This window comes from Hyaena hyaena, unplaced genomic scaffold, assembly GCF_003009895.1.
Source record: "Hyaena hyaena isolate Hyena2069 unplaced genomic scaffold, ASM300989v1 scaffold_254, whole genome shotgun sequence".
Lineage (NCBI taxonomy): Eukaryota > Metazoa > Chordata > Mammalia > Carnivora > Hyaenidae > Hyaena > Hyaena hyaena.
The window spans coordinates 380617-404999 of NW_024080890.1; the positions used below are offsets into that span (position 1 = coordinate 380617).

General features: G+C 53.8%; 1 protein-coding gene across 1 annotated transcript in view; it reads right to left on the reverse strand.

The window, feature by feature from the left end:
- The window catches only part of TRAPPC10 (trafficking protein particle complex 10), an 85251-nt gene that overhangs the window by 17326 nt on the left and 43542 nt on the right, over positions 1-24383 (reverse strand). The window contains exons 7-21 of the mRNA XM_039245455.1: positions 24019-24080; positions 20541-20692; positions 16747-16855; positions 16532-16625; positions 15839-16005; positions 13661-13807; positions 12972-13086; positions 11885-11961; positions 11030-11121; positions 9066-9206; positions 8641-8753; positions 6146-6660; positions 5065-5206; positions 4458-4616; positions 3457-3686 (exon numbers count right to left, since the gene is read on the reverse strand). Coding sequence (XP_039101386.1) covers positions 3457-3686; positions 4458-4616; positions 5065-5206; positions 6146-6660; positions 8641-8753; positions 9066-9206; positions 11030-11121; positions 11885-11961; positions 12972-13086; positions 13661-13807; positions 15839-16005; positions 16532-16625; positions 16747-16855; positions 20541-20692; positions 24019-24080 — 2315 coding nt within the window. The remainder of the gene's footprint in view (positions 1-3456; positions 3687-4457; positions 4617-5064; positions 5207-6145; positions 6661-8640; positions 8754-9065; positions 9207-11029; positions 11122-11884; positions 11962-12971; positions 13087-13660; positions 13808-15838; positions 16006-16531; positions 16626-16746; positions 16856-20540; positions 20693-24018; positions 24081-24383) is intronic.

Genomic DNA, 24383 nt, shown 5'->3' on the forward strand with positions numbered 1-24383 from the left:
CTTGGTGAGTCTAGCTACAAATTTGTCAACTGTATCTTTTCAAAGAGCCAGCTCTTAATTTCATCGATCATTCCTTTTGCCCTTTTTGGCTATTTCATTTCTTTCTGCTCTAATGTTTGCTGTTTCTCCTAACTTTGGGCTTTGCTCTTCTTTTTCTAGTTCCTTCAGGTGTAAAGTTGGGCTGTTTGACTTTTCCTGTTTCTTGAGGGGGGCGCTCATCGCTATGCACTCCCCTCTTAGAACCGCTTCTGCAGCATCTCATAAATTTTGGTGTGTTCCATTTTCATCGGTCCCAAAGTATGTTTTGATTTCTCCTTTGAGTTCTTCTTTGACCTAGAAGTTGTTCAGTAACACGCTATTTAATCTCCAGTTATTTGTGAATATTCCAGTTTTCTTCATGTAATTAATTTCTAGTCTCATACTGTTGGGGTCAGAAAAGATGCACGACATGATTTCAACTCAAGTTTCTCAAGACTTGTTTCGTGGCCTAATATACAATCTATCCTAGAGAAATGCTCCATGCGCACTTGAGAAGAATGTGTATTCTGCTGCTTTGGATGGAATGTTCTGTAAACATCTGTTAAGTCCATCTGGTCTCATGTGTCATTTAAGGCCAATGTTTCTTTACTGATTTTGTCTGGATAATCTATGCATTGAAATAAATGCGGCATTAAAATCCCCTACTATTATTATATTGCTGCTCATTTCTCTCTTTAGGTCTGTTAACATTTGCTTGGCATACTAGGTGCTCCTGTGCTGTATACATAAATATTTACAAATGCTCTATCTTCTTGTGGGATCAAAAGCCCTAAGTAACACTCTCCCCTTTGTCTATTACACTCTTTGTTTTAAAGTCTATTCTAAATATAGCTGCTCTAGATTTCCTTTGATTTCTTCATTTGGTTTCACCTTATTTTTATCTCTTTATTATTATTATTATTATTATTATTATTTTACATTTATTTATTTTTGAGAGAGAGTGACACAGAGTGTGAGTGGAGGAGGGGCAGAGAGAAAAGGAGACACAGAATCCGAAACAGGCTCCAGACTCTGAGCTGTCAGCACAGAGCCCGATGTGGGGCTCGAACTCACAAACCGTGAGATCATGACCTGAGCCCAAGTCAGACGCTTAACCAACTGAGGCACCTAGGCGCCTCTATCTGGTTTCACTTTAGTCTGTGTGTGTCCTTATATCTGAAGTGAGCCTCTTGTAAGCAGAATATACATGGGTCTTGCTATTTGTATCCATTCAGCCACTCTGTGTCTTTTGATCAGAGAATTGAGGGCATTTACATTTAAAGTAATTATTCATAGGCATGTGCTTGTTGCCATTTTTGTTCATTTTTTGTTTTTGTAGCTCTTCTCTGTTCTGTTTCTTCTCTGCTTTCTTCCTTTTGTGGTCTGATGACTGGTGGTGTGCTTATGTTCCTTTTTCTTTATCTTTTGTGTATTTGCTACAGGTTTGTGCTTTGCAGCTACCATAAGGCTTATACATAACAACTTCTACATGTAACAGTCTGTTTTCAGGTTGTTAACACTGAAGTTTGATCCATTCTAAAGCTCAACACTTTAACTCTTCCTCGCCTCCACATTTGATGTTTCTGATTCACATTTTATATCTTTTTATGTGTGTTCCTTAATGAGTTATTATAATAATCACAGCTATTTTTACCACTTATGTCTTTTAACCTTCACACTAACGTTACAAGTGATTGACACACTACTTTTACTATATACTTACCTTACCAGTGAGATTTACTCTTTTACACGTGTTCTTGTGAACACCTTTCTTTTCAGCTTAGAGGAGCTCCTGTAGCATCCCTCACAAGGCCGTCAGTGGTGAGGAAGCCCTTAGCTTTTGTTCCTCTGCAAAGCACTTTCTCTCTCCTTCCTTCTGAATGATAACTTTGCCGGGTAGAGAAGTCTTGGTTGGAGATTTCCGTTCAGCACTCTGAATATCTCGCGCCACTCCCGCTGGCCTGCAAAGTTTCTGCCGAAAAATCTGCTGATGGACGTAGGGGGGTTTCCGTGTACGTAACAACTTGTTTTTCTCTTGCTGCTTTTACGATTCTCTCCTGGTTTTTACCTTTTGGATGTAATTATAGTGTGTCTTGGTGTGGGTCTCTCCGGGCTTCTTGGATCTAGGTGCCTGTTTCCTTCCGCACATTAGGGAATCTTCACCCATTACTTCTTCAAGATTTCTGACCCTTTCTCTCTCTCCTCTTTCTGGAAGCCCCGTGATCCAAATATTAGTCTATTTTATGTTGTCTTACAAACTCCTGTTTTCACTTCTGTTCATTCTTTTTGCGGCTCTGATTGACGGAGTCCAACTGACTTCAAGGTGCTGATCCTTTCTTCTGCTTCATCTGCTCTTTCAGTTCAGCTGCTCTGTTGTTCACTCTGTGATTTCTATTTGCTACGTTCTTATATCTCCCATCTCTTTGTTGAAGTGTCCATTCTTTGTGTCCGTCTGTTTTCTCCTGTTTGGTGAACATCTTCGTGACCGTTATTTTGAACTCCTTATCAGGTAAATTACTTCTTTCCGTTTCATGGAGATGTTTTCTCCCGTTTTATCTTGTTCTTTCCTGTGAAACTGACTCCTGTTTGTCCGTTTTGCCGGACTCTCTGAGCTCCGCTCTCCACAGCAGATGGAATACCCGCCTCTCCCAGGCTTGAAGGAGCGGCCTCATGGAGGAGGTTTCTCGGTTGTCACTGAAACCTTCGTGCTGTCCCAGCACCTGTTGTATTTTTAATACCTCCCCGCGGTGGAGGGTGTGCCTGGACCCAGAGCGGAGGGTCTCAGCTCGTAGGTCAGGGTGACTGGAAGCCAGGCCCGCCGGCAGCAGCTTTGTAAGGTGTGCAAGTATGTTCCGTCCTGCGGGGCCATTAAGTGTGCACTTCTACATTTGGGCTATCAAAACCCCTCAGAACGGACATCTGTGTCACAAGACATGGACATGCCTGAATGAGCACAACGGTAGTTACACATTGCTTGAGCTGATGGACTGTGGATCTGCGCAAAGTCATGGGTCTCTCAACGGTCAATCAGCATCAACATCAAAGCATAAAATGACAGAGGTTCCTCCTTGCCAAGTGTGACGTGACGTTTCAGTGCACAGACACTGAAGCACACCAAGACAGAGCTCAGTCTAGCCTGTTCACTAAGACGAACGGACTGCAGACCCACACCTACCCCCCGCAGCAAACATTCTCTCTTACACTAAACTCTCCTTCCCTCTCGAGTTACTGCAGAGAACTCAGAGCCTCTCTGTCCTTGTCCTTGCACGATGTGCCCCTTATGTAAAGGGAGTGACTCAAAGATATAAACGCTAAATCCAATGAGAGGATGTGGCACCAGGAAAGGGTAATCTGCCAGTTCACCAGAAGGCCCCTCCTGCGCACGTGCAGCGGGCAGAGGCCACCTTCACGGGCTGAGAGGCGCCAGCCCCTCCTTACTTTGTGCTCTGCGGTGGCCATGCAGCGGCCAGCGCTCCGCGAGTCCTTGTGCTTCCTCTGGGACTCTGTCATCCCCAGCACGCCGCTCTCTCCTCCAGTTACTGGAGCTGAAGGTAAAGAGAGAACTTCCAGTTCAAATTCAATCACGTGGTACGCAGGAGCAGCGGGCAGACTGATGCTCGTGACCTTGTCGGACGACTGAACCCGGAGCAACACATCAGAAGCCTTTTCTAGGAAAGACAAAAAACGTCACTTCTGACACATCCCCACACTGTCCCCTTCTCTTCTAGTAGGTGATGGGCTCAACAGGGAAGTTCCTGCCCAGCTCCTGCTGCTGCCGCCACATGTGCGTGCGCAAGAGCGTGTCTGGAAAGGATTAAGGTGGGAGGGCAGAGGCAGGAAGATCTAAGACATTAATGCCGGCTGTCCCGGAGAACGGTCCCTGTGCTAAGTCTGCACGCAGAAAAGGGAAACTTCCCACACGGCCCAGCCACGGTGTGTGTTTCCCCACACCACGTGTTCCCGCCCCACCCGCAGACCGGCACCCACCCAGAGGCGGAGCGGTGTCCTCTCTCCAGACCGCCTGCCTGGAGACCAGGGGACATGGGACTTTGTTAGGGGTTCTGACCCGTGCCCAAAAAGGCTGATTCGCTTTAGCTTTTTGGTGACGGGGGGGGGGCCAGGCGGAAGGAGACTGGTGGCCTGTAGACAGTCATCTTGGGGCAGGGCCTAGGCCGTGACGCTGCATTACGAGCCCTGAGCAAGGTCAGCGCCACTTGGCCACCGAGCACATGCACGGCTCTCAGTCTGTCCCCCCACATACAGTGTCCCATCCAGACAGGGTCCCAGCCCGCCTCCAGGCAGGACAGCGCCATGGGAGAGCGGCAGGGAGAAGCGGGCCTCCGACACTGCCCGAGGGCGGCCTGACGACAGGCTGCTTAGGGCCTCCCGGGGCGCAAGAGCGCCAAGGGCCCGCCTGCACCAGGGACCGGGCGCCTCACCTCTCACGTTGGAGTAGATCACTGCTCTGTTCTCAGCGTCACAAAGGATGAGCATGGCTTCCGCGTTGCTGAGCTGCAGGCTGTCCCCATTTTTTACTGTATAATGGCCGGTGGTGACAGTGAACTTGACCTTCTGAGGGATACCAGCCAGAAGGCTATCTAAAGGGGAAAAGGCAGCAATCAGCATCATGACCGATGGACGGAGGGCCTGCCGGGGGTTACAAGGGTGCTCTGTTTCTCCTACTAGAAGGCTGGGTTCCCGTCAGGGGCTCCACGGCCCGTCCCCCCGCCCTCGCGCTTCATCTCAGCCGCGTGGAACGCACAGCGGAGGGGGCCTTGCCGGGAGCACGGGAATCTGAGGCTCATCAGTACCGAGGAGAGAAGTGGGGACACGGTGGCAAACCCATCTGTGAGCATCTCAAACTGCTCTGCCAGTAAGTCGGCAGGAGAGAATCCGGGAAGGACACCAGACAACAGGCTAATGAAACCGGACGTACCGTTGCTATTCGGAATCGCTTCGGGCTTTTTCGGGTTAGGCCTCTGGATCTTTGGGCTGAGGGCACAGCCACTGCTTTCTCCTGGCAAGAAACGGGGGGCGCCCACTCACCAGCCAACGGCTCAACGCGCAGCTGCGGCTCCTGCGAGTACACGTCGTACTGCACCGGGGGGTACAGGTGGGGGACGACGAAGCACACCGGGCCCAGCGAGGCGCACAGCTGTCGCAGCGTGTAAGTCCCGGGCTCCCTGGCCTGCGGGCGCAATCGAGCGAGTCACCCCCCTGCTCCCGGAACGGGCGTCCCGAGGGAGGGCTGTGCGGTCCCCGCTGGGAAGCACCCGCCCCGCCCGGCCCTCCACCCGCTGCCCTGCCCGGCCAGGCCGCACCAGGCCGCTCGGAGGCGCCCTCCGTCTCCCCGCCAAGGGTCTTCGAAGTCACCGAGGCTTCACTTTGGCCTCCTGCTTTTGGCAGGTATTTTCTATTTAACACACTTGCTTTGTGGCGTTCTGACAAGTGTTTAGTGGGACACTCAGCATGAGATCGGAGCCCTGCTCTGGGCCTAAAGACTCAAGTGAGGAACAGCCGCACTTTGCAGGGGCCACGGCTTCAGCCGCGGACGTGCAGGGCGCTGCCCGAGGGCAGGCTGGTAGGACAGCAGGCTGGGGCCGCTGACCTGACACCCACGCAGCCCACGAAGGAAGCGAGGTTTGACGTGACAGTGTGCCACCTTCTTTGAAAGGATGTCAACAAATGAGGGTACTTTTTAATACCAGCGAGGGCGAATTATCCACATTACCAACTTCTTTTAAAACGTATCAACTGCCAGGGGCCTGGGGGGCTCAGTCAGTTAAGCTTCCGACTCCGGATTTGGGCTCAGGTCACCACTCGTGAGATCGAGCCCCATGTTGGGCTCGTGGAGCCTGCTTGGGGTTCCCTGTCTCCCTCTCTCTCTGCCCCTCCCCTGCTAGCATGCTCTCGCTCTCACTCTCAAAATAAATAAATATTTTTAAAAAATGTATCAACTGTCATGAATCTGTTCAAGTATAAAAGACTTTTTAAAATTATCAGTCTATTCTTGAAGGGTACAAACCAACCGCAGGGTCGCGCACGGAGGCGCCGCTCCTCCACCCGTCCTGGCGCGCTCGACCCCCTCCCCGGCCACCCGCAGGTCAGCCCCCGCCTCGGCACGCACCTGCGTCCTGAACGTTAGCCTGTTGGCTCCTGGTTCCAGAGTCACACCGCTACATTTCAGCACGTGGGCCCCGTCATCCAGAGCCACGCCGGAGGAGGTTTCCAGCGCAGGGCTGCTCTCCTGCCTCCTCAGGAGCATGTGAACATTCTTGCAGATAATCCCAGTGGTGTTCAAGGAGTTGTCGGAAGGGCTCCTCTCAAACACCTCGTACAGCTCGGGCGCCGGCAGCTGGCTCTGCGGCGCGGGGCAGGGCGGGCTCTCCGCCGGAAAGTTAATGACCCCGTTGGATGCCTTGTGCTTGGTAAGCCACTCGGCCGTCTTCCGGTAGTTGTTCTTCTCGATGCTGAAGTGGACGCTGATGGCCACCTGCTCCACGTGGACGGGAATGGGCATCTGGCTGCACAAGGTAATCTCCACGGACAAGACCCCCCCGACGTGGACCACGGCGGTGGAAGGGGTAAAATGAAGATCTCTCAGTTGTGCGAAACAGTGCAGAGGGAGTATGATTCTCTGACCTGCAAACGCACATCACCACGAGTTAGCGGCCACACCTGGCCTCGGATCAGCTACAGGCAGCAGGGCCTTGGCTACCGCCAGGGCAGCCGGCGTACGCGCAGCAGAGATGCAGGAGGTGACGCTATTTCAAGGGGACGCGTAAGCCCCCGACCCCGCAAACCGCCCACCCCACGCCATCTTCACAGCTACGCGAGGTATTTGGGCAAAAGGAGAACACACACACGCCTAGATAGCTCCTGGAAGTCCTAGAATGTGAAGAAATTAAGGCAAACCTACAAGAAAAACAGGTCAGTGAACACCCGAATATGAAACCAGTATTTATAAACAGTCCAGCTACTAGGCCTGTTTCAAAGAACTCTACCCCCGTCCCACCTACATAAAGAAAATCCCCCAAAAAAGAAATTCTCAAGTAAAAATGCCCATGTCCTCCCCGTACATCTGGAAATAAGCCCAGGTGCTTGCCAGCCTGTGCAATCAGCTGAGGGAGTGGGGAGCCCTGCCTCCTGGACCCCCCGAGGGCACTGAGGCCGCAGCCTCACAGCTACTAAGGGGGAGAACCCACTGTGCTCTCTGGCCTCCTCCATGGCTTGTTCAGAAAATGCACAAGGCCGCCAGGCTGACTGGTAAGTGTTTATTAAACACTGATCAACTCAAGGAAAGACTTGCAGAGATTAATGTTGTAAAAACAAAGAGGTGCGTGTGGGGGGCTCAGGCGGTTGAGAGTCTGGCTCTTGATTTTGGCTTGGCTGAGCCCCACGTCAGGCTCCACAGTGACAGCACAGCACGGATCCTGCTTAGGATTCTCTCTCTTCCTCTATGCCCCTCCCCAGCTCTCATATGTACACACTCTCTTTTTCCTTTCCTCTCAAAATAAATAAACTTTAATTGAAAGAAGAAAGAGAGAGAGAGAGAGGAAGAAAGAAAGGAAGAAAGAAAGAGAGGAGGGGAGGGAGAAAGGAGGAAGGAAGGAAAGCACAAGGCAGCAGTGTTCAGTCCCAGCCTATTGATTCCTGCAGACACGGCATGCAATGCAGGCAGGAGAGGCGTGCCTGTGCAGTCTCACATACGTGTCACACAGAGCAGATGTGCCACACGGCTCTGCCAGTGGCCATTTTGGGCACATTAAAGAATCAAAAAAATAAATAAAAACAAACTAATGCCATTTGCTCCTGAGAACCCCGTGCAGAGAGCTCAATCTGAGTGAAATCCACACCAGCAATCAATGACCTACCTACCTACCAAACTCTGGAAACACTGGCTTTCAAGTGTTTAAAAACTGCTATAGACTGCACTGCAGTCACCCCCACCTTTTTTATAAGTTTATTTATTTTGAGAGAGAGAGAGAGAAAGCGTGTGTGCGCACGAGTAGGGGAGGACCAGAGAACGGGGGAGAGAGAGAATCCATGCTGTCTGTGAGAGAGCCCAATGCAGGGTTCGATCCCACAAACTGTGAGATCGTGACCTCAGCTGAAATCAGAAGTCGGTCAGCTTAACCGACTGAGCCCCCAGGCGCCCCACTCAAGCCCCGCGTTGGGCTCTGCACTGACAGCGTGGAGCCTGCTGTCAAAAAACAAAAGAGTAAAAATTAACTAAAAGAGAAGTGAGATATAACAATCAAATGCAACATGTTATCCCTACTTGGACTCTACTAAAAATAATGTATAAAAACATTTCTTCTGAGCCACTGAAGAAAGATGTGAATACAGGCCAGTTAGTAGCTGAAGTCAGAACCTTGTTCTTTGGGGGCTGGCTGGGGGTACCCTTGATTTCAGAGGGCCACGCTAAGCACTTTTAAGTGTGTCCTGTGGTCTGGAGTCACCAAGTTCAGCAGAAAGAGACAGATACGCATTTGCCGCACAGCGAAAGTTAACAACTGCTGAATCTGGGTAGGTAGCCTGTGTTATACACCGTGTGATCTCTTTACTTTCCTACAGCAGCTGAAGATTTTCACAGCGAGACGTCTTAAAAGAGGGTCTGACCTGGACTGTCCGTCTGTCGGTCGGCGAAGCGGAGTATCTCCTGGCAGAAGTGCTTCCGTTCGTCTTCAGTTAAGTGGTGGTCGCTGGCCAAGAGGCTGCTGGTCTGAAGGTAGCTAGGGGAGAGTCAAGGATCGGAGAAGAGGGCCCGGCCTGAGCGGCTGCAGGCGCCCCGGGGCCTCCGCGTGCGGCCTGGAGCGGAGCGTGGATTCTCCTCTGTGTCTACATTATCGGGAACTCAAGGACAGGTGTGAGACACACCGGCCAGGCGCCTCACTTACACGCGGCCGGACGCGGAGGCACGGGGCAGGCTTCTCCTCTCTTCACTACCAGGTGTGTGTCGAACACTCCCCGTGGGCCCCGCTGCTCGCTCGTACAGACAGAGAGCAAGTCTCCTATTTCACGGGAATATTAAACTCAAAGGATACTTTTCGGTTTGCCCCAGGTGTTTCTGACACTCGGCGAGTTGCTTCCTCGTGTGAGTGATGGGCAGCGCCCAGCCCTCAGCCAGGTAGTTTTTCAGGGCTCCTTGAAGATAGGCCTCCGCCTTCTGTGGGGACTTCTTCCTCCTTGCAAATCAACACACAGAAGCTTCCGTCACGGTTCATGATGCACCCGCCCCGCCTGCCGGCCTCTGTACCTCCTCGCCACTACCCTGTGCCGGCCCAGTCCCTCCGGACGGCCCCCCACACAGCGAGGTGCAGGACTCGCCCGCAGGGACACGGCCAGTCAGTCGGGAAGCTCCGATACCCGCGCCGGGGCCACAGCACCTGCTGCAGACGGGCGCCTGCGGGGGCGGCCTGCACGGCCCGAGAGGCGCTCGGCTCCGCTCTGAACCTCGGGCAAACGGCCGTGCTCAGGCCTCAGAGAGTCACAGAGAGCTAAGAATTTAAATAGCAACACATGCCACCCAAGACGCCCTACCGGCCCCAGCTCAAACAAGCACAACTGAGGAGAGCTTGCCAAAGCCTCGGTGACGACACGGAGCCCCGCCCTTCCCCAGAGGACCCGGGCTACTGAGCTCACGAGCCAGAGGGCAACGCGGAACCAGGTGCCCTCCCCGGGCACCCTTGGGACACCTCCCAGTGTTGACCATCCTACTCTCGAAGAGGTAAGAGTTCTTGAATTCTCAAATTACAGACATTTGCAAGCTGCCACACTATGCACATTGGTATTGCCACTTCCCCGGGTTTCAAAGGGGACAGAACCTTTAGTACCCCTCCAGTTACTACGTCTAGCCAAAGATTCTCACGTTCTAGAGTAGGGAGCCGACAGAGCATTCCTCAGCCCCCAGAGACGAGGCCAGTGGCCCCCCACAGAGTCTGCGGCAAGCGGGCACCAGGGGCCGAGCCCCCAAGCAGCCCAGCGCCACCCACGGGAGCTCCCGGCCTCGCCCCACCCTGGAGTCCAGGCAGGCACAGCTCACAGCACCTAAGGAGCAGGCTTCTTTGCTCCATTAACTAGAAACTCACTCCTCAGATTTACTAGACAGAGGCTCAGGAGTGCCCCTAGCCCTGGCTGCTCGCCATCAGGTGTGTGACCGGCTAGCGGCTGCGACCGCATGTGGAAAACGAGGAGGTTCATTAGAAGAGGTACGAAGCCCTCTGCAGCCACTTTATTCCATGAATGCGAATCGTCCTTTCTGGTTTGGGCTGATAAGATTATTTTATTAACTACAGATTTCAAGATACCGGTTCAAAGACACATTTAAGCAAACTTAAACATCTTTTCACTGATAACGGACATCCCTTTCCAGGGCTTTGAAACCACAGCACACGGCCAGCTCTTAAATAGGCCGGTTCTGTCAGCCATGTGAGAAATACGCGGAGTCCCTCCTCTAGAACCCAACTCCAGCGCCGGGGCCAGTCCGCCCTCGCGCAGCTGCCCCTCAGCCCGTCCCGGAGCGGCCCCTCTACCTTGGATGTTTGCATCACTGACCCCGAGGCTTTCCATCTTCCCAGGGGACAAATGATATAACTAGGGAAAATACTACATAACAAAATACTTGAGAATCTGCAACCCAATTTATGTCACTGGATAAAGATTCTTAACTATCTCCTCATAACTCTTTCATTAAATAACATTATTATATTCCGTAAGTGTTACGCATACCACCTGCATACAGAGTTACATCAATTTAACAAAAGAAACACAAAGATCACAGATAAATCACAAAGATCACAAAGAAACAGGAACGCTCAGGGTAACAAGCTGAAAATCTCTCCATTTGGTTTTTAAAAGAAATAAGAAAAAAACCCTGATACTGACTGGTTGGAAGAGCCTCCATTTTTCGTTCTGCACGTTTATGTATACTTCGCATTAAGCCCATACGTGACATTCTTACTGCATGTGTAAAATGTCCGAAACTGAGGAAAAGTTCAAAGTCAATTACATGTAAAACTCTGCCAGGTCCTTCCCCACAAACTTGGCCGAGCGGAGCCTCCCGATGCTCGTGTGCATCTCGATGGCAGCGTGGGACAGGTCCTGCGGAGAGCACAGGTCCGCATCAGCCCGGACTTGAACGCAAGACGAACCCCACGCGTATCTACCCAGCACCGAAGCACAAGACTTTGCTATTAGCAACATCGTTGTTCTCTTTGCATCTACTTCTGTGTTGTGTCTTTATGCAATATGTGACTTATGCAAAGTCATTGACTTGTACACAAATTAGGAAGCATAACAAAAGAAACATGAACTCAGTAGGCATAGGATATTTAGCCTCTCAAAGAACTTTCCATATGGGGTCACATTTTTAGTATTCTTCTCAGCTTCCGGATAACAGGGACAAAAACTCTGTCAAGCGCTCCCGAGTTACCTGCAACGCAGGAGTCAGGCCGGCCCACTGAGCTCCTACCTGCACTGCGCTTCCTACAGTGTCTCCAAATTGAAATCTTTTAAAATCAAGCACAGGAGATCTGTTCAAGTCTACGGCATTTTTTTGGTACGCATAAAACCATTCATTATCCTTACCTACAGTTTCTATTGTACTGAACGAGCAATACCACTTTGAACAGAATTATAAACATCCAAAGATGTTCTTGTGCCTAATTACGGCACCACGGGCACAAAGCACATTTAACAGGGACATCCCCTGGGGGTCACCCGCAGCTCCCGAGGACACCACGAAGAAGTGGAAAAGGCCGACAAGGGGGCCCGAACATCATCCCATTCCCAGTCCCAAGGTCAGCAGAGCCTTCTAGAGACAGCTCTGTGCCGTGGGGGGAGAGGTATCATGTGCGATACTCACTAAGTAGTGTTTTTCAAAGGCTTCCACTGATGACAATGCTTCTTTGAGCTTCTTGTAAGGACTCTGAGCTGTGTTGGCTGAAACAAAAAGAATTAAGAGTCCTTACTCCTTCTCCATGTGTCCGTCATGAGTCTACATCCGCGCTCAAATGCCAAGGGCACCTGGGTGGCTCAGTCAGTTAAGCATCCGACTTTGGCTTAGGTCATGATCTCACGGTTCGTGGGTTCGAGCCCTGCGTTGGGCTCTGTGCTGACAGCTCAGAGCCTGGAGTCTGTTTCCGATTCTGTGTCTCCCTCTGTCTCTCTGACCCTCCCCTGTTCACGCTGTCTCTCTCTCTCTCAGAAATAAATAAAAACATTAAAATTTTTTTTAATTAAATAATTTTTTTAAATGCCAGGGGTGGGGCTCACAGCCATGCCCCCGGAACTCCATCGCTACTTCCATGCTTCTCCCATCTGCACAGTCACGAAACTGTCTAAACCCTTCGTGTAGTATTTCATTCCTGGCTGAGATGAGAGTTTTTAATTACATCCCTTCCACAATGATCGGAAGTGGTCTCAGGGCACCATGGACCGTGAACACTGCACATCCCAGCAGACCGTTCAGTCTGCCCGCGGCCTGGACCCCAGCAAGGCTTTGGCTACGTCACGCTCTTACTGCTCAGGTCACACCTCCAAGACTCGGGAAAGCTCCTTTCAAAGGGCTTTATGACCCAGGAGTAGTTTGCTGAGTAAAAGGATTTCTTTGGCCCATACTGTCAGGAAACTAAATCCCCTGTAACTCAGAGGGAAACTGGTGCGTTCTGACCCCACACAGGCTCTTAAGTCTTATCTGCTCATTAAAGTCCATGAGAAACTCAGAAACGTTTTTTAAAATCTTTCCAATTTCTTATACCATTTCTAACATTTCTTTACGTTATTAAGAGGTAAAATGCCCCCTGTGCTAATCTGCTCCGCTAACAAGGAGTATAATTTCCCAAATGGGGAGCAATTACATTGTTAGGACTTGAATTAAAGGTGGCAAGATACAAGCAACATTTTCATTACTGTCCACTGGACCACGTGCACAGAAACACATCAAAAAGTACCTGTTTCAGGTCGCTCGGCTCCCAAACCTGCCAAAAGATCAACTATCCTGTTGAGGTCCTCTGAGTTAGGTCCCTTTTCCGACACAAGTCCACACAGATAGCCCAAGGACTTCAGCTGTTGAGATAAACCCACAATTTCCAGTAATTTACAAAAGCAACCAGCAGAGAATTTATGAATTTGAATATACAAACTAAAACCCAACTAAATTCTAGAAGGAATTTAGCTTTCCTATCCAAACAACTCTTACCTGCATAGAAAAACATACCTTACTGGGACCGGAACCCATGCCTCTATGCGAGAGTTCCGAGTGAGTCAGGCTGGCGGCTCTGAGCTCACGCCACTAACCAACTCGCACCGTCCTGAGCTCTGAAAGCCTCCCGCCCGGTCTGCACCCGGCAACCCTGACGCCAGCAGGCCGTCCTCTGCACACACGGGGTGACCGTCAGTCACTTAAGCAGGAGCCACTTGCATTTCCACACGTCTCCCGCTGCCCCCTTTGTACCCCTCCCCCAGCTCCTGGCGTAGAATGTCTTCAGCACGGTCTCTGCTAAACAGAGACGCTGCAGGGATACGATGACTAGACGTGCCCCAAAGTACCCAGCGAAGGCTTCTCCCAACAGCTTCTCCGCCCATCCGCCCCAGTGGCACAGCCCACGACAGCGCCCACGGCTGCATTCGGCACAGTCACCTTCTCGGTGGCATAGCCCCATAAGCCCACAGTGTGGGCGATGTTCGCGTCCACCTGGGCCCGGTCACAGCAGCCTTCTATCCTCTGCAGCACCTCCAGACAGCTCAGGAACACCCAGCAGTCCAGAGCACCCGGCGGGACAGACACCTGGAGGGTACAAGCACGGCCGTGAGCACAGCGCTCGGGGACGCCCGAACCCCCACGGCCCACCACGGCCCACTTCAGGCAGCGGCCCCACCAGACGGGCCGCCATCCACAAGCTATCAGGGAAAGAAGGGGACGTAACCGTAATCACATCGGGCCGCTTGTGGAGAGGGAAGGGGTGATCTATGTCCCTGCATGGCATTTGGTTTTGTATTTCCAATGATAATGAGAGACTTGGCAGGGATAGAACTCTCAGTAATTAATTCTGAAAAGGTCGCAAAAAGCAGCCCACAAAAGGGTGACTAATGGCGCTCACCCGAAGTCTGAAGAGGACACATTAGGAAGGGCAGAGGCCAGGACCTCCGACGAGCACAGGCCCCATTTCAGCAAGATCACGCTCAACACGTGAGATGTGACAATCAGGCAGCTGCCGGGGACACCCAGCAATCACACAACGTGGTCATCTCCCAAGGCGTGGCTGTGCCGATTAAAAAGAACTCGTTGCTCAGAGATACACAGCGAACTACTGCCCACGACTAAAACATGCGGTCTAAGATGTGCCTGAAAATAACCCAGGGAAAGGGGACGGGGACACACAGGAAACGAGAACGGCCATGTGCTGCGGCCGGGGACGGGGCGCCCGGAAGTTCATCACATTATCCTCTCGACCGCGGTACGTATTTGAGCCTTTCCGTTAAAGAACCAACAAAATAAGTGTTACATTATCACAGATACAAAGTAGCAACTGCACAGGACCGACTGGAAGACGCACTTTCCCACATCCGGGCGTCTCTGAAATAGGACTGTGTCTCACCATCGACGGCACGTCTTCTCGGTGGCACTAACGTCGTGAGGGATCGTACAACTGGCATCCCAGTTTGGGGGGTATGTTAACGTGAACTACTCAGAAATGGGAACTTCAGAGGTACTTCTACATCGGGTGACCAGGGAAAGCTGCGTAATGCTCACAAAAAGCCTTCTGCACACAATCTGAGCAAATAAACAGGCATGGAGCCAACTAGAGAGAACCAGTGCCACTTCACATTCCTATAAAAGCTTGACTGCCCAGTCTTTGCATCTTTGCAAACTGAGATGAACTACTTAGACGTCTGCGAAGAGGCCTCGGCAGACCGTGGACCACACCCAGGGGTGCGCAAAGCGCAGTCGGCGGGATGCAGCCTGCGGGCCTGACGGGCACACTCCTCCCGCCCCGGCCAAACCGGGGTGGGCTCTACATCAGCTGACCCAGCGGGCGGGCCCATGCTGGGAACCGGCACCTCACGGGACCCTACAAGCACGGGTACCCACTCTGGAAACTTCCGCTGAACACACCACCCCTGGTCGGGCACACGCTGGCTGTCTGCGCATGAGAGCAAAGGGCACGTATCGGGGCTCTGCATCGTGTGCTTCTGATTCAGATGAACCCGGAGAGGGAAAGGGAAAACCTGTAGTCAGAGCAGGGGCTGCCGCAGGGCGGAGCACCGTGGGGGGAGCACCACAAGGGGCTGCTGAGGAGGGGAGACAGGGCCGTGGGGGAGCACTGGGGGGGGCTGCAGGGGGCAGCTCTGAGAGAGAACACATGGAGGAAGAGCACTGAGAAGGGCCGCAGTGGGAGCACTCAGAGGGGCCGCGGGGCAGTGGACACTGGGAAGGGCCAGGTGCGGGCTGGCAGGCTTCCGGGATCGGAGCACCTGCTGGGAGGAGGGAAAGTGGCTGAGAACCCGCAGGTGAGGCACCCAGATTGCACCCGTGTGCACACGCAGACCCCAGAGATGCACACACGGTGATAGAAAGGTTCTAGTTTTTGGAAAGATGGTGGAATAGATATGTTCTCGATCTTTCTTTTCTGAAAGTGCCACCTCCTGGAGAGTAGTTTATGAGCAGCAGGATCTAAAGGCAAATGGAGCAAAGCTCGCGGCAGCCACGGCCGTGCCAGAGCTCCAACCTGCACCGTGGGGTGGCCAGTGCCAGCCCCAGGGTGAGAGCCGGCAGGTGCCGCACAAGGAACCAAGGGGAGGCGCCCTACCCTCTCACCCCGAGCCGGTGCTCGTTCTTGTACCCGGGATGGGGCCCCCCAGCCGGCCCCTCCCCTGGGCTGCTGCCCTGGCTTCCGCAAGTCTGCCTGGTGACCTCGGTGCTCTCACTGGCTCTTCGCAGCAGTGACTGCAGCTTCCTGGCGCCGCCTTCTGGGGAAGCCCTTGCTGAGGGAGGGACACATCCCGTGGGACCTCATAGCGTCCCCGATCTGGGGCTTTGGGGTGCACTGGCCTCTCGCCCTGCTACTTACGTGTCCACCCATCCCGGCTCCCAAACAAAGCCCAACTACACCCCAAAGGGACCAGCGACCCTCTACACGCTGCTCGACACACCACCGGGCCTGACAGCGCTGATCTAAGACTTCCAGAAATACTCGTGAAACAAACTTCGCTTAAAATACAACTGTAGTCATAGTTTTCTCATCACTTTAAAAAACTAAGTTACAAACACATACAGTGAGATGTGTGAAGGACTCAAATCCTAAGTTTAGAGCTCCATGAGTTCTTACAGACGTAAGCACCGCTCAAATCAAGGACTACTTCCGTTACCTTAGAAGGTCCCCTGGAGCCCCTCTTCCCAGTCAACACCCATCCCAAGAGGAACCCCCTTCTGCCACCAGTGACTTCTGCCTGACGGCTGCCCTTCCCACGGGTGGAACCACACACTGTGGATGGAAGGGCGCAATCCCACCTTGGCGGGCCTGTCGGCCGCTCGCTCCTGCCGCTGGGCCGTAGGCATCCATGTACCTGTCCGCAGGCCTCTGGGTTGTATTCCGGTTTGGTGACTATGGATAAAACGGCCCCCCTCTCTGGGGGAGCAGCCTTCTCAGACTCAGGAGGCCCTCAGCCCCCGGAGCACCAATCCACACAGGAGGAAAAGGCGGGCAGCGGAAGGTGCCCCTCTACCGCAGGGGTCTCTGCCACATCAGGGCAAGGAGGAGATGAACACCGGGGCTCCCGGGATGCCTCGCGGCCCGCGGGAGCCACGGCCTCCACTGACACAGTCACACAGGTACTGCAACGGGCGTTACAAGAGCTGCCACCGAGCAGGGCTGAGAACATGGCCTCCCCATCGGGGGTTTGTCATCTCCTGGTCCAGGCACAAACCACAAATCCAAGGCGATCTGGTCCTAAGCCAGGATGCCCGGGAGCACGACTGCACCGACTCGATCTGCGTCCAGGGACCACGAGCCAGGATGTCGGCCAAAGCCAGACCCGCTGCTCGCCAGTTTACAAGCACCTCTGAACACCCCCTACCGTCTTTCAGTCGGACCCATTTTTCTGGGGCACGTACCCAGGAATCTCGGATTGCGGAGTCCGCGGACAGACGCACGTCTGAGCTTGAGCAGACCACACCAACACGGCTGGACAAACCACCACACGCGAGTTCCAATGCTTCTGCTGCTATCGTCAAGTTTTTCTAGATGCTCTCTTTGTTCACTACGGCAGAGCTTGAGAACTGAATTGTTTCAGTGAACTCGGGGAAAGAGGGCTTGTTCTACAGCCACGGCAACGGGTCCCCACTAGAAGGAGTTCTAAACGCGCTCAAACAACCACTCTCACCTCCGCAGGCCAGTCCCGGGGCGGCGGCCCATGCGGGACACGCACACATCACCAAACACCCGAGGAGCCCCGCGGGACTCACCCAGGTGGCAACGGCCCCCCGAAATCCATAGCCCCTGACCCCACACCGCCTGAACCTAGCAGAGACGAGCCTCCGCCCCACAAGCTTGCCACGGCTACTGTTGCATGTGCAACCGGGCCGTGGGCTCAGCAGCGGACAATCCACATTCCCTAACGAGGACGCTGACCACCCTCCCACAGACTTCCAGACTGTCTGGAGAACCTCTTTTGTAAACAACAGACTTTTAAAACTGAGTTCTTGGGGTGCCTGGGTGGCTCAGTCGGTTAAGCATCTGACTTCGGCTCAGGTCATGATCTCACAGTTCGTGGGTTCGAGCCCCGCGTCGGGCTCTGTGCTGACAGCTCAGAGCCTGGAGCTGCTTCAGATTCTGTGTCTCCCTCTCTCTGCCCCTCCCCTGCTCTCATGCTCTCTCTCAAAAATAATTAAAATGTACATACATACATACATACGTACATATATACAACTGATTTGTTTCTTAATACAAATGTCACCCACTATCTGCAAGCCCAGCATTCCCAGGGCTTGCAGTTAAGTCCTAACAGCATAAAGGGAAGAAGCAATTACCATTAACTTACATGGGAAAACTTCTGCGTGCTCCCAGACCCAAAACCACCTCTCTTGTGCTTTTCTGCCCCCCAGGACCCATTTCGCTAACGTGCACAAGATCAGTAGCGGTCAAGCCCAGTGTCAGGGACACAGCTCAGAGCTGTGGCGGCCGGAGGCCGAGGCGCGGGTGCGGACACTGCGCAGGCACACGCCTCCTCGGCTGGGCCTGCTGCAGAACCAACCAGACACTCACCTTTTCTCCCCTAAAAGCAGGAATCCTCTCCGAGATTCCTCCTGGTTCGTGAGAACAGGTGCGAAGCTAAGCCCTCTGTAGAGCAAACTTGTGAAAAACGGGGATTCCCCCCGCCCTTTCCTTATACTGCTGTTATTACTAACCCCAAGAGCAGTTTTACCATTTTCTAAGCCTCAAGTTAAAGGCCATCTTTTTATTCTTGTTAACCTTACATTTTTTAAAATAAGACCAAACGCTAAAGACAAAGCATCCTAAGCACCCCAGCGTGCCTAACCCCTGCTGGAGAATCACAGGGGCAGCGCCGCCCCAACCCCTTGCCAGCCCCGCTGGTCACCATCCCCTCTGCAAACCTGTCCCTGGCTGGACCCTTCACAACAGACTGCTTTTGCTCAATTTGAATGTCATACACACGGATTCAAACGTACATACTCCTCTGCATGTGACTTCACTCGCACGTTGGTAGGACCAGTCCACAATCCATCTGTTTTCACTGCTGTCTGCTGGTCCACTGCCCAAACAGACCACAATGACTGTGCGCCTTGTGCGTGATGGACATCTGGGTGACTTCGTTTCCGGCAATTCCGAATCCTGCTGCCATGAGCATTTCTACGCTCGTCTCCTGGTGCACGCACGTCCATGTGTCCACGTGTACGCACATGCCCAGGGCGGCCGGCGGGGTCCCAGGGTCCGTGTATGTGCAGCCCTGGCAGGACAAGGAGGCACTGGGTCCCCCCCGGACCAAGTACGGGCCTCTCTCTGCCTTCACTAAGATTAAGGAAATGAAGGGGCTGAGCCTGGGTGGCTCAGTCAGCTAAGCATCCGACTTCAGCTCAGGTCTTGATCTCACAGTTCGTGGGTTTGAGCCCCACGTTGGGCTCTGTGCTGACAGCTCGGAGCCTGGAGCTGCTTCAGATTCTGTGTCTCCCTCTCTCTCTGACCCTCCTCTGCTCACGCTGTCTCCCTCTCTCTCAGAAATAAATAAAACATTAAAAAAAAAAAAGATTAAGGAGATGAAGCATGTCTCTAAATGCTCTTTGGCCGTTTGGGTACCACCTTCTGCCCATTTTTCCACACCTGAGCCTGTCAGTCTTTTTTCACTGATCTGTCAGGAGGGCTCTGCATCGGGGCCAGAGCCAGCCCGACCACATGGCCCGCAGGCGCCCTTCCACTCCGCGGCCTCTTCACTCGCTCGATGCTACGCGCTCACATGCACATGCAAGACAAGTCCTGATCTCCGCGGAGTCCGGTGTGTCACTCTTGCGGTCCTGGGTGAGAGGTACCTGCCGACCTCCAGGCCACAGAGACTTCTCCCACATGCTTCCCGAAGCTCCCTCCTGGAATTATTTGTGTAAGGTATGAGCTCAAGATTTATCTCCAAGTATATTTAGTAGACACACACACTGAATAAATTTTTCTTGAATCCGTTTATTTAAAATGTACCCTAGGGTCGTCTGGGAGGTTCAGTGGATTAAGTGTCTGGTGGTCGCTCAGATCATGATCTTCCAGTTCTTGAGTTCGAGCCCCACGCCAGGGCTCTACTGACAGCTCAGAGCCTGGAGCTGCTTCAGATTCAGTGTCTCCCTCTATCTCTGCCCCTCCCCTGCTCACACAGTCTCTCTCTCAAAAAATAAACATAAATAAATAAGTAAGCAAATAAATAAATAAAATGTGGTGGAAAGGGGTCACCTGGGTGGCTCACTTAAACAACTCTTGATTTTGGCTCAGGTCACGATCTCACGGTTCCTGGGTTCAAGCCCTGTGTAAGGCTCTGCAATGAGAGTGTGGAGCTTGCTTGAGATTCTCTCTCTTTGACCCTCCCTCACTCATGTGCACTTACTCTCTCTCTCTCTCTCTCTCTCAAAATAAACTTAAAACAAAAATTTTTTAATGTGCCCCAAGTGCCCTAGTCCAGAGTCCCGACCTCCCCAGTAGGTCACGCCCTCTTCCCTGGCCCTCCCGCACCCCATCTGGCAGCCAGCCCCCTCGCCCTCTGCCCCACCAGGGCCCTCACCTCTCACAGCTCCCCGGTGACTCCCTACTGGACTACGGAACAAAAGCCCAGGCTTCAGGGCGACATACAAACACTTCCATGACCACTTCAGACTCCAGCTTCCGGTACCTGTGCAGCCTTACCGACAAGCCCTGCTCACCCCTGAAGCTCCAGCAAGACCAAGCTCCCTTCTAGTTCCTTCAGCAAAACTGCCTCTGCCTCAAACACGTGCCACCACAGGCCACATCCCCCTAGCGAGTCCTCACTCTTCCCCCTGCAACGCCAGCTCCACGGAATGGGGCCTGGGCTGCCTTGCTCTCTGCCGGGAACGCAGCGCCCAGAGCACAAGCTTGCCGGCCACTGAGTGCAAGCAGCTTCCACGGCGCAGCTCAGGCACGGCCAGCTCCAGGGATCTTCCCTGGCACACGGAGGTGCCGCGTGAACGTCTGCCGGACTGCACCGAGGCAGCTGTGCAGAGCAGGGGCCCTCCGCATCCTTGACCCTCCTCCTGCCTCCCCCCCGACGGCCCAGCGACTCGGGGTGCCGAGGCCCGGCCCACCAGGCTGGCCCAGCGCCCTGCACCGCGGGCCTCCCGGGCTGCTTCTCATCGGCGTGCCTAGCCGGGGCCCTGCGGGCCGCCGGACTCCCGGACGCCGCCCGGCAGCCTCCCTTCCCTCGCCCTGAGAGCCGTCAGCCCTCGCCAGTTCTTCCGCAGCAGCATGTCTGGCGCTTACCCACCCCCACCCCCCACTCCTGCTGCTTGGCCACCAGGCCCACCCGGCTCATGGTCACACGCGCATGTCCAGCTGTCCTCGAGGAGCCCGGCAGAGCGCCTGGAACAGCACCTTCTCAATGACCCGAAGCTGCGCTCCCCCGCCCCACCTCGGCTTCTGTCCTCTGCTGAGCCCGAACCCCGGACGCCAGAACCAGGGGCCAGCCTGGAAGGCACGCCTTTTCTGTGTCATCCAGTTTAATGTAGAAGCTTCTAGCACACATGGCCCCTGCTCATAATCTTTTAGACTGGCCGTGATTGGCCTCTCGTGCATGGCCCTGGCCAGTCTCTAGGCCAGGTGGCTATTCTGGGACCTTGAGCCTCCCTGGCCTACGCTGTGAACATAATCAGCACCTAAGCCAGCAAGAGACAGATCAGTACTGAGGGGGACACGTTTTTGTTTATTTTTTTTTTTAATGCAATAATTTCTTTTGAATGTTTACTTTTTTGAAAGAGAGAGAGAAAGAAAAAACAGAGCATGAGCGGGGGAGGGCAGAGAGAGGGGGACACAGAATCCGAAGCAGACTCCAGTCTCTGAGCTGTCAGCATGGAGCCCTGTGTGGGACTCAAACCCATGAACCCTGAGAACATGACTTGAGCCAAAATCAGGCGGTTAACCGATTGAGCTATCCAGGCATCCCCGTGAGGGACACGGTTTTTAAAAAATCATTTGGGGGGCGCCTGGGTGGCTTAGTCGGTTAAGCGTCCGACTTTCCGACTTTCACTTAGGTCATGATCTTGCGGTTCATGGGTTCGAGCCCCGTGTCAGGCTCTGTGCTGACTTCCAGCTCAGAGCCTGGAGCCTGTTTCAGTCTGTGACTCCTTCTCTCTGACCCTCCCCTGCTCACGCTGTTTCTCTCTCCTAGAAATAAATAAAAAAAAACATTAAAAAAAAAAAAATCATTTGGGCAGTCATTATAACAAACACACAACGACTCTCTAGAAAATATCTTCCTTATATTCTCACAATTTGGTAAACATTAAAATACATGCAGATTATTACTTTTTTCTTACCAAAGATAGAGAGAAATAGGAATTGCTTGGTTAACTGAAAACTGGGAAGATCTTTCTGGAAGGCAATTCGACAATGTATACATGTGTTCCTGAGAGGGCAATTCTACTTAGAAGAATACATCATGTAAAGACGGATGGACGAGAATTCCCCAGGACCACAGGCTCACCCGTGGGAGTGGAGGCGACAAACATCAGCAGCCCGGGCCCCATGCGGTTACAGCACGCCACACCCCCAGGGCCCGGCTGCTGTCCACGGCACTCGTGCGGCGTGGACGCCAGGGATGGCCCAGCACGAGAAGAGGGAACAAGACAGTGGGAGGGTGTCCTCACCCCGAATTCAGCTCTGCTCAGCGCATCACAAGCAGGACACAGCGGAACCAGAGAGGCGCCAAGTGTAAGCAACGTGACTAGAAGTGGGGGGGGGGGGGGGTGGGCAGCCTCCCCTCAGGGAATGACCAAGGTGACGAGGACCCTGCACGCAGGACAGAGAGGAGCCAGTGGAAAGATTACCACCGCGAGGTGAAGTGCATGACGCAGCACCAAGCCCCCCAAGTCCCCGGGGGCCCGGCAGCCGCCGCCTGCTGACTTGCCGACCCTGAGCCAGGAGCGCGTCTGAGCAGAGCCCACGCCACCTGCCGCTCGCGTGCCCCTTGCCAGCCTGGAGGGCAACAGCTGCCCCGTTTCCATGCACTCCTGCTCAGGGGATGCGCTAGGCAGGCGGCAGGGACACGGAGGAGTGGGCCACCGCGCACGTCCCCGGGCGGCCCACCGGCCCCGTCAGGTGCGCACGAGCAAAGAGGGATCCGTGGTGTGACGGGGACGCCTGGGCGCCGGCCTCTGCGGGAAAGGTGCCCCCAGGCCTACCCTGTGCTGATGTCCCCAACCGGGGAGCTGTACTTAACGCTGCCGCAGGCTCCCCGCCCGCCAGCTTCCAGAAGGCCTGGAGGAGCTGGAAGGAAGGGGCTGCAGGGGCCCGGCTCCCTCCTCGCAGCGGCCGGCGGCCCGCACCGCACCGCCAGTGCCTCCTCTCCCCGCAGGCTGCCTCCCGGGCTGGAACCACTTTCCTAAGGCGAGAGAAAGCCTTCCTAAGGCAGGAGAGGCCGGGGCGCATGGCCCTCCGTGGTCTCCCGCCCGTGCCCTGGGCTGTAGCTGCTGCTTCCAGAAACCCTCCTGGGGTCACCCCATGCAAGGTGCTGAGCGTGAGCTGCGTGGACTCTACCGCACACCCCGCTTTTCCCCCGGTCTGCTAAGGTGACCAAACCTTGAAATCAGGTGAAATGTCCAGACGCACACGAACACAGACAGCCCCGTCCCATCAATGAGTGGTCACCTCCCGGCCCCCTGGTCTGTACAGCCAGATCGGAGGAACAGATGACCCCAGTCTACGTGGTGAGACGAAGACAAAAGATACCATTTCAAGGTGGAAAATGGTTTGCTTGGTTAGGTATCTAGGCAAGAAAACTAATTTGATACAAATTCTTACGTTCAAGAGTTTGAGTTTGTGGCTCACGTAGGTAAGCATTTCTCCTTTAGAAATCAACTAAAATAACTTCTCTTCATTAGGGTAAAAAAAAATTGTTTAGGATTTCAAACTGGGTGTTAGGTCCGTTACTCCGTGTGCTCTAGGACACACAGGGTCAGTCACTGCCCCGCGGTTTGGCTCGTGCAGCACAATCGCACTCCAGGACCTCGTAACTGCAGGCCCTGGGCACGCTGGCAGGGGCGTGACAGGGACAACGCGAGTGTCACGGAGAAGTCACCGACCCGGCTCCGGGCCTGCTTTCCTCATCTGTAAAATGCAATCAGACCGCTCACTCAGGTCTTGACTGGGGAACGGGGTGGGGGTGGGGGGGTCTACGAATCCTCTGAGATCGTATGGAACATTCTGTACGTGCATGTGTGCCTTTTTCCAGGTAAAGAGATCACTGAAACAAAAAAGGTGAGGACCACCCCCCCACCCCCCACTGGACCGTCATCAGAGGCCCCTCTGCTTCACTGAAGCGTGCGCGGGCCCGTGGACCTGGGAGAGCAGCGGGCCCAGAGGGGTCGGTGCTTCCGGGCAAACGGCTGGCTGGCGGTGCAGGACACCCAGTCTCGCTCCGGTCCAGCCACCTGCGCGTGCGCACACGTGTTCACCACGGCCTTCCCGAGACCTCGTGCTACTACCTCACGTGGCGCGGCTCGCCGTGCGTCACTCGGTGTCACCGTGCGTTCACGTGCAAGACAGAAAGTCAGTTCTGAGATAAAAGGAAGGTCTACCTACAAACCTAACACCTAACACCGTGTCCATCAGGTGAGTTCTCTTTCTCAGGGAAGACCAGTG